The sequence below is a fragment of the Lycium ferocissimum genome, chromosome 12 (assembly GCF_029784015.1).
Source record: "Lycium ferocissimum isolate CSIRO_LF1 chromosome 12, AGI_CSIRO_Lferr_CH_V1, whole genome shotgun sequence".
NCBI lineage: Eukaryota > Viridiplantae > Streptophyta > Magnoliopsida > Solanales > Solanaceae > Lycium > Lycium ferocissimum.
In genome coordinates, this window is record NC_081353.1 from 61,125,633 (window position 1) to 61,136,178 (window position 10,546).

The window sequence follows — 10,546 nt, forward strand, 5'->3', positions numbered from 1 at the left end:
CCAATGTGAAACTTGAAAAGCTCCTTGTGCGCGTTTGCAAAGGCTAGCTGGGTGACCAACAACGTGATCGAACCTGATCAACACAATGCACGAAAGGTTTCCTCTTCCTTCAGTGCGTTCACGCCCCTTGACCGTGATGGCGCTGTGCACCAGATTCCAGAAAATTTGCAACTGTACTCGGTTTTCAACGCCAACAAATCTCAAATGCTATTGTTGATTTGAACAAAATGTTAAAACACATTTTAAAACATAAACGCTCAAAAGGAGGGTTAGTTGTTACATATGGAAGCTTGACTGTGCATAAAAGACAAAGTACAACAAAGACTAGGGATTTTTCCCAAGTCAACCATAGACTAAAACATAAAGTTACCACGTTTTTGACTTATTTATGTCTCATAGATTTTTGCCCTATGGACTTACTTGCTGCATATACAGTAAATACATGTAAAAACATATTAATTCCAACAAATAGTCTTGATTGGTTCCAACTCCCTCCTTTACAAAGCTGTGGTTAGTTGTGACTACTAAAGACTAATGTACACAGTTCCTCGGCTCTTCACCAAATATTGCAGTCCAATTTGCACGGTTGCTCCTGCTGTTGCTGCTGGACAGAATTATCCAACACCATAGATGAAGAAGGTGCACTAATAAAATCATTTCCAAACTGAGTAGTAATATTCTCCTGTGGTGGCATAAATGAGTAATCATGAGTAGTATTTGTAGCAGCTTGATCTCTTGGTGAATAACCCCTTAACTGTAGAGCCCTAAAAAGCAAAGAATTGACTGATGAAAGATTAGAGCTTAACAAGCTTGAAGACCAAGGCAGTAATGGAAGAGTGTTTGCTGCTGCTTCTCTTGTTGCAGCAGCCAAGTTGATGTTCACGTTCTCGTTGTTGTAATTATGCAAGGAAATATTGTTGATCCCACTTGATGGAGTGGCTAGGCAGTTGAAATTAAATGGCAGCTCAATGTCTCCAAGCTCATTTGCTATAGTGTAATTAGTGTCACAAGGAGACTCTTGGGATTGTGGGGAAGATGATGTTGGCTGTGGCTTCTTCACAGTTGAACTCTTCTGGAACACCCTACAAACCACCCATTCCTCCTGAAAGCAAGAGAAATAAAGTGTAATCTATTAATTGCTGAATAATATCTGTTAGTATTAGTTTAAATGTTAAATTCAAGAAAAAGAGTGATTACCCTTTATCTCATGGTGTATTCTAGATGTAATTACTACTCCCTTCAGTCACAATTATTGGTGGTTTTGAATAATCGAATCTGTTTCAAAATATTTAATGTTTTAGAAAAATAAAAACTAAATCATTTATTGAGTAGTACTTTTGTTTTTTTCTCTAACTTTCCCTAAATACTTCAATGGAATACGTAGTCCATCCATTTCATTTTATGTATCTCAGTCCAACAACGCACGAAGTTAATAAATATAAAGAAAATTTTTGAATCTCGGATTTTTAAATCAAAGAAATGTATAACATGTCAAATATATTTCTTGAATCTTGTGATCTTAAATATATCACGCCATTCTTATGAGGGAGAGTTTCATTAACAGTAAAATGAGAGTGTTTTGGGGTTAAAATATAAAAAGACACATTTTTTTCAAACAAATTGAATAGGAAAGTAAGATACATAAACTAAAATGCAAATAATAGATGCTAATTATCGAGTGAAATTATTCTTAAGGAGAAAATAATGATAATTTAGATAAATACTCTTTATGATAATTTAGATAAATACTCTTTAAGGATGTCAAATCTTTTTTAAACGACATACAGAAACCTTAAAAGGTAGATAATACTACGGACCGGACAAAGGTCCGTTTTTCTTTCTCGAATTTTAGAGATGTACCTTGGATGGTTTGAAACCAAGTCTTGATTCAAGTCTGTATTCATGCATAACCCAATTGGTTTTCTCACCCTTAGGAGCTCTTCCTCTGTAGAAAACTAGGGTTTTCTTCATCCCAACAAGAACTCCGGTTCCACCACGGAATATCTCCTTGTCCTTCCCTGTTGTTTTCCAGTAGCCTGCTTCTGTAGCTCTGTTTGTTCGAAGCCCTGTTGGGTACTTTCTATCTTTTAGGCTAAAGAAATACCATTCCTTTTCTCCCATTGACGCTTTTGCTGCATGTACCACATTATTCAATTTATAAAATATTTCATTATCTTATAGCCAATAGCTTTGTCAGAATTTTCATAAAGAGGATTCAACAACAACAACAACAATAACAACGTATCCAGTGAAATCCCACAAAGTGGGGTCTCGTGAGAGTAGAGTGTACCCAGACTTTATCCCTAGCTATCTTGGGAGGCAGAGAGACTGTAATTTTTACGAAAAAATTAATGGAATTCAACATGTACTCTATATATATACATAAAAAATAGGTTTGACCTTGTATACATAATGTAATTTTTACCCTTGCTCCGCCCGCTTATAGCCAGGCGCCAGCTTATAAGTTATTAGTTCAAATTTTCATGCAACATTTTTCTTTCGAAATCTTTGTTTCTTTTAAGTTTTATTGTCATAGTGGTTGCTATTTGGTGAGCTTATTCAGATAGAAATAACTCCTGTTCATATTTTTCCTCCTTTATCTCCACTTAGACACGCAATGTTTGCCAACTTAGATGGTAATAAGAGATGATGTCTCAAAAAAAAAAAAAAAAAAAAGAGATGATGTCTTGAGCTTTTGCTAAAGAAGAATGTCTTTATCTGTTTGTTTGCTACGTAAATAAGCATCCTTGCATGCAGGTATAATCTCAGACGCAACCTTTGCCTATTATTTAACTATATTTAGGGTAACATATTATATATTTTCTTGAGAAATGAAAAAATAAAAGAAAAGAAGATAAGAAAAAACAGATTAAAGAAACAAGAAGAAAAATCTCTTCTTTTTTTTTTCTCTCTCTTGTTTTCGTCTTCTGTCTAAATGAAAAAAATTAGAAAATCTCGATCCATCCATGAGTGCGTTATCAAATTTGAACTCCCAAACCAGAAGCTATACCGTGCTTCTATATATACACATCAATAAACAGTAACATTTCTATCTATTTCACTTAAAAAATTAGGTAATTGAAATTATAAGAACATATATATGCTGCAGAAATTAAGTGTAAGATGATCATGCTTTTGGATGTTACAATTATAACATATAATTCAAATTTGCTGGTTGTGCTCCATTACGGCACTACTCTAGCACTCAGAATATAATTAAGTAAATAAAAGTGTGTTTTCTCTAACAACATAAGTTTTTAGATGAGATGGCCACACACTTCAATACTGTTGTAGTGGTATAATCAATTGAGATTAATTAAGTTAGCACAAGACAAAAGAGACGAAAGAAATATTGAAGATTGAAATAAGGGGTTCAAGATAACTAATCATTCGAAGAATACACATAGTTAATTACCAGGGAGGTCCCAAGGCTCAGACTTGTTGAGATCAACATCAGCAATAGCTCTAGCAGTGAAACTGAAATCAGAAACTTTGTTAGTCAGATAATAAGTGATGAGTTCTTCATCTGTGGGATGAAACCTGAACCCTGGAGGAAGATTTTCCTCCATTATTTTCTGAGGCAAATTAAATTAAAGTACGGATACAAAAAGGCTGCCTATTATATGGTGTCAAGCTGCGTTAATTTCTATGCGCCATACTTCACCAAGAAGCAGTCAATTCTTCAGTCTTTTTTAATCTTTTTAACTACAGCTATCGTATATTGACAATGATAGTAGTGTATATATGAGGATTTAGATACTCATTTGTCGGATGATTATTATAATGCCACCGGATGAAGTGAGTTAGCCACTGCTTACTTCTACCCTCTAAAATGATACAACCACGTACGGTTGAAGACATAATTAATTAAGTAATAAAAATGTGTAACAACATATTCAGTGCGATTTTATAAGTGGGGTCTGAAGAGGATAGGATATACCCAAATCTTATTCCTATTTTAATGGGGTAGAGAGGTTATTTTTGATCGACCATCGACTCCAAAGAAAGGTATCCAACGCAGGATTGTAAAAAAGTAGACAATTGGTTGTATATTTCAACATGAATATATTAGAGTAATCGGAGGTCCTAGATTTGCGTCTTACCGTCACACATCATAAAGAAAATTCTTATGCTTAGCTCATCAAAAGTTCATTCTAGTACATTTGGGGGCGTGTTGAAGACATAAATAATTTTAGAAAATATATTCTCTCCAATAGTTTAATAATTTAAATTAATGAGTTGATCACACAATTCAATAAAACTAGAGTTTAATTAAGTATATATATTTAAAAAAACTTATGAAGATAAAACTTCTTAGTATCTATTGATCCGTACTATTAGGTAGGAGTACCAATTTTATTTTCTATCAGGGATAATAACACTTTGATCCCACAGTTATTAGTAAATTCTTATTTTGGTTCTTGTGATATCTGACTAAGCATAATTAATCTTCAACCAATAAAAATGTGCGTTTTTGGTCCTTTTATATAGAATGTGTTACACTTAAACTAGTTTTGAAACTATATTATCCTGAAATATAGATTAACATTACAAATAGTCAATAAAACAGCGTAACGGTTGATAATTCCATAAATTTGAAAAGAATCGCAAGCAAGAGGATGATATTAAAGGTTCAAATGCTTAGTTAGATATCACAACTTCAACTAATTAAAGATTCGATGTGACTCACAAGGACCAAAAGCAGAATTTATTGATAACTGAGAAACCAAAACTCCAAAAGTGTTACTCCCTCTGGCCTCTATACCAATTTATGTGAGACTCTTTTCTTTTTAGTCAGTCCAAAAAAGAATGACATATTTTTATATTCAGTAATAATTTAACTTTAAACTTTTCATTTTATCCTTACCCATATGATTTATAGTCACACAAACATCTATGACTTGTTTTAAACCACAAGTTTCAATAATCTTTCTTTTATTCTTAAACTCAATCCCTACTGAATCAAGCACCTTCACTTAAATTGGCAGGCAGAATATATTATCTTTGTCTCATTTTTTTTCGAAATTATCCTAGTGGTTGAGAGGTGATGTGTTTTTCATTTTCTGTAACAGATCAGAGTAACAAACTAACAATATAGTACTTAAAGAGGATAACTATTACGTGTAGAAGAATTTTAAATAGATCATTTACGTTTCTCCTCTCAAGTTCTACTAATCTTCTAGTATCAAGGTCTCAAGACATATACTCTAGAGTCTAGGGTGCAGTAATAAATCATTATTGTTAAAATATGATAAGAAATCAAGTGAAAGTAAAGTTTGCAGTAGATGGGAGTGGCAAATAAATTAATTAGGCAGAAAATGAAAGTTATGCCAGATATTCTTTCAGTTGAATGTCCAACTACCTTACACCAATTTTTACCCACCCCAAAAAGTCCGTCTAACCCTCACTTTCCTCCAATGAGAACACAAACTCTGTTTCGTCATCCTCAATATTCTATTGACACTTGTTTTTCCCTTCTCCATTTTAGCCCCAACTCAAAAAATTTGTTCACATGTTTATACTAAATTTAATTAATTTATGTAACGCAGTTAATGTGATAATACATGTTTTCATGTTTCATTTTATATGATTTTTTTTTTTTTTTTGCTTTAAAAAAAGTTAGGTTTCTATAATTTGAAATAGTTTAAACTTTAAATTTTTTTAGTTTACCTTTAATAACATGTTTTTATAGCCACAAAAATGTCATGACATATTTAATATCACAAATTCTAAAAGTTTTCTGTTTTTTTTTTCTTTCTAAAATGGTGTCTAATCAAATACCGCCATATAAAATAAAACCAATTCAGTATTAAATAACACATGTCATATGTTCTCTGTTTAGTTTGATATGTAAATATCGTATCACGACTCAAGCTCAACTAAGAGGGTATTGCCTGCATGCTTTGGCTTGATTTCTCTGGGCCGCTCGACTGTCAAGGTATTGTCTGCTTTGGCTTAATTCCTCTAGGCCACCTCAAGGATTTTGGACATCATGATTTTATCCCATTGGCTTTTACTCAAAAAAATGTCTCAACGGTTGAATCCTGAACTAGCCTTATATGATCACTAACTTTCGCCTTTCGCTTTGATGTGAAATTTGCCTATGACAAATTCCAAACCGATCCCCTTCTCGCAGGTCAACCGCCAATGAGATATGGGCTATTACACTCACCCTCCCTTAGGGACTGATCAGGGTCCTATAACTAAGGTTTGCCCAACCATCAAACTGGGAAAGTAGTGGCTTTGATATCACATGTCACGACCTAGACTCTATTGTCAAAATATTATCCATTTTAGCCTGATCCCTCTAGACCACCTCGGTTTTGTCCCTTTGGGTCTTAACAAAATTGACACTTCAACAGTTAAAATTTTGAATCAACCTTCTGTACTTTGATGATTTATCAATAAAGTGCAGTTAACTAAAAAAAAAAAAAAAACTTTGAATCCACCTTTGCATGATTTCTAACTTTTTCCTTCCATTTTTATATGAATGAATTTTGGCTATGGCAAATTTCTCCACGAACTTCCTCTGGGGTTCAACCCTCATCGATTCATATTGGACTTTTACATATCGATTGTGGATAAATTCCGTAACGGCCAACTCATAGAGGAAAAAGAAATGCATCAATGATTTGTGTCTTTGAGAACGTTAGCATATATCAATGTTTTGGTGTTATTTTATTACAAGCACGTCCAGCAGTCACTTCTTATATGGTTCTAGAATAGATAATGTAGATAAAAATAATTAACTTGTTGACTGCTTAACAATTGATGTGCCAGTCTACTCGTCTTTTTCGTGTGCTTTAGGCAAGAAATTGCCACTCATGGTTTAATTCTGTGTAGATCGACAGACATAATCCTAACAGCTACTCATTTCATATTCTTTGTTAGGAAAGTTACTACTAGTAACTATTTGGCTCAATTCAAAAATTGTGTGCTCCAGAAGCATTGAGGACTCATTTGTTGGCACTTAACGAAGATCTTAATTTTAATTATTTAGATCTCAGTTATTTAATTTCTTTATTTTTTAGGTCTGAATCTATTAATCATTCAGATCTTAACTATTAAGTACATTTGTTTTTAATGGTCTGAATAAAACTGAATTATTAAGAACTGTACGTAATAAAGTCTTAATATTATTAAGATGTCTAATCAATGCTTTATATGAAGATGTCAGTTCACCAGTTCAATCCATTCACCACTATGACCATCGCCCACCGTTATAAGCTATTGCCGCCATGGTCCACCACTATCAACTACCACCACCCTCCACCTATAACCACCATTCTCAGCCAAAACCACTGCCGTTGCCAATCACTACAATCAACTATCACAACCACTAGCTAGCTTCACCATTTGCAATTATTCATCACCAACAACCACCAATCACTATCGACAATTACCACCATCAATCACCACGATTTATCACCAACCACCGTCATCATTCACCACCACCAGTAGGTATCGCTATCATCTGTTGCAACTATAAGCCGCCACCACCAACTATACGACCATGAATCACTACTGTCAGTCATTATCACAACTAGCCACAAACCCACAACACTACCATTAGCCAACACTATCCCCAATCGACAACCATAACCACCACCAGTGTTAGCTAAGTGCTATATAATATTTTTAAAAAAAATATTTTATTGATATAGTATTAGATTAATTTAGTATTTTATTGAGTTTTATATTTATTAATTCTTAAATTAAGATAACTTTTATACATTCAGATATTGATAAAACAAACAATCTTAATTATTTATAAGTATTCAAATCTTAATACATTAGCTTAATATTAAGATGTGTATTTAGATTTAACATCAAAAATTTAATGCACATCTTAATATTCAGATTGTGTATTCAGAGATTCAGGTGTTTTAATCTTGATAAAAATAAGTGATGTTTAAATATATTTTGTACTAATATTGAGTTTTATTATATTTTGTATGTTGCAAAAAAGAAATATTTATTCATTTCATCCAAATTGCTCGATATTTTCTGCTTATCGTGAGTCACTTATACTAATTTCCAAAATAAAATCTTAATACAAATACATGAACTACAATTTTTCACATCAAAATAATGAAAGACTATATTCTAAATATTTTAGACAAGTGGGCTTATTTTGAATCAGGATATTGTAAATTGTTGAACATTTTGGATGGATTTGAGGGAAACACAATTACATATTTCCTGGGTACTCCTCAATCCTTATCTACCTTTTGATTTTGGTGGTTAAATACCCCAACCAACCATATGACCGTCATCTCACATAATTTCCGAGTCTTAATCCTAAAGATTCCTTAGTTTACGTATCTACTCTTTTCCGGCCAATTGATTTGGTCTTTGCATGTCCCCGTTTTTTCAATCCTAACAAAGAACTCTTTTCTACTTCAGATAGCTTTCTAGAAAGGCCTTCTCCAGTACCTTCACACGTGCACACAAACAGCACCTGTCAATTTGAAGCCAAAAGCTTATTATCGAGTTTAACTTCTAACATTAACAGGATAAAAGTCTCATGTGTAAAAGTCGAGTCCGGCACTTTTGTAACCAAAAAAAAAAAAATTTGAAACCAAACTAACCCATTAAAAAAAAAAAAGGAACCAAACTAGGCTTCACGCACAGATTCTGTGCATGAAAGGGCCAAAGTGTACATTTATATTTTGTCCCTGGAACGCACAGAATCTATGCGTGAAACCCTTTCCTAAAACCCCCGACCCAACCTTTATTCTTTCTCTTCTCTTTCATTTTCTCCATCTTCACCCTTTCAACACACTTTTGCACTTCCAAAAACATGTCTCAAAGTTTTGAAACTTCAATGTTTGCTATACAACCCGATATTTGCGAATGCAGTTATTACTGTAAACTAAAAACATCAAAGACCCAAGATAATCCGGGTCGCCGTTTTTGGCGTTGTAAAGTGCCCGAAGTAAGTGTTTTTACATTTTTTAGTGTTTTTTTTTCACGTTATCCATATATTTTACTTTAAAAAACTGATTTTCTTGTAATGTTTATAGGATATGGGCGGTTGCAAATGCTTTCGGTTGGAAGATAGCATTCACGTGGATAAAACGGTGGCGGCGAAGTTTAAAAATCCAGTTTTGGATAGAGATACCGCGACTTCACGTATCTCTAGAGATATCGCTAAGTTGGACTCGCAATTTAAGCTTGTGGAAGTCAAGAAAATTGAAGGTTTGGAGGTGTTGCTCACCGATTCCAAAAAAAAATGAAATTTGCTGAAGGCTAAACTTAGAGAGGCTCAACATGAGAAAATAGCTTTGAAAGAAAAACTTAAATTGCGGAAGATTATTTGTGCTATCTTGTTGTTGTTCATTATTTATATGTATTTTGTTTATTAAGTTTAATATTTCTATGGATTATGTTTTTTACTAGTTGTACCTTTTCCCCTATAATGTAATCCGCATCCTTTATGTGCTAATTTAGTTGTGTTTCTTTGTTAAATTGTCAATTAATAATAGACTTTAACAATAAAAGAAAAATTAAAAATATGCCAAACTAATTCAAATTGATGACTTCATCATAAAATAAAAATACAAATTAACAAATTTCTAGTCCGAAACTTAAATGACCCATAATCTAAGACAGTGAGCCTAAATAGACCTAATCGTCATCGTAATAGAAGTCCTCAATATCATCCTCAGAACGATATTGGCGGTCTCTTAACACACATCTTTTTTCAAGAGATGTTAGTTCTCTATCGGTTGATGATGATTGTTCTTCAGCCAACTTTAGCATGTAAAATCTACAACGTCTTGCCAAAGATTCTCGTTGTTTTCTTTTCTAATCCTTTGTACGGCCATCCGGCAAGTTGTTTGACCTACTCGAGGCATGGTTAGTGAGTACCTTGTTGGGATTGGAGCGTTGAGATTTTCCAAGTCACGAACAAGACGTTCTGATTCGGCAATCCGATGTGACCATTCTCGGCGTAAACCACAATAATATTGTCGCGGATCTGAATATTTCACACTACAGAAATCATCATTACGCTCTACAAGAAGGTGCGGATTTAGCTCGTCTAGCTTGAAATAACTGGTATCACTCGAAAAACTGTTATGATTTGAACTCTCATCATCACTGCTATTTGGTTCTTTTGGAAAGAGTAAAGACCAAGCTGAGTTTCTACTACTCGACATTGAATATGGTGTAGTCTAATAACAAAAGAAAGGGCTACTTATATAGTTGCAAACCCCAAGTACCCTCGGGCCGGGGGGGGGGGGGAGGGTCTTTATGACCCTACCTACTTACCTTATTATAAGAAAAATATTAATCTTCATCGGACATTTCACGGTCCGAATCCCACTTAGATCTAAATCTTGTGCTACCACGTATACCATATTCTACCCTATGGTAACGTATTTGCATCCGATTGTTCTCTTCGCGAAAACGATTAAGAGCAAAATTAAACTCTTGTGGAGTTCCGCGAGGCATTGACATAGCACGTTTTTTTGGGCGTTTAAGCCCTATTGAAGCTAACTTTTGCTCCAGTGCTTCAGCCTCCCTAACATGCCAATTCCAC

At 33.9% G+C, this 10,546-nt stretch overlaps 1 protein-coding gene across 1 annotated transcript; it reads right to left on the reverse strand.

Annotated features, from left to right (window-relative positions):
• Positions 1-210: 210 nt before the first annotated feature.
• LOC132039945 (NAC domain-containing protein 100-like) lies at positions 211-3,667 on the reverse strand. The gene is made up of 3 exons (XM_059430506.1): positions 3,416-3,667; positions 1,861-2,132; positions 211-1,102 (listed from the first exon to the last, which is right to left on the reverse strand). Exons 1-3 carry the CDS (start codon positions 3,567-3,569, stop codon positions 557-559), a joined length of 972 nt encoding a protein of 323 aa, XP_059286489.1. The 5' UTR covers positions 3,570-3,667; the 3' UTR covers positions 211-556.
• Between the last annotated feature and the right edge of the window lie 6,879 nt (positions 3,668-10,546).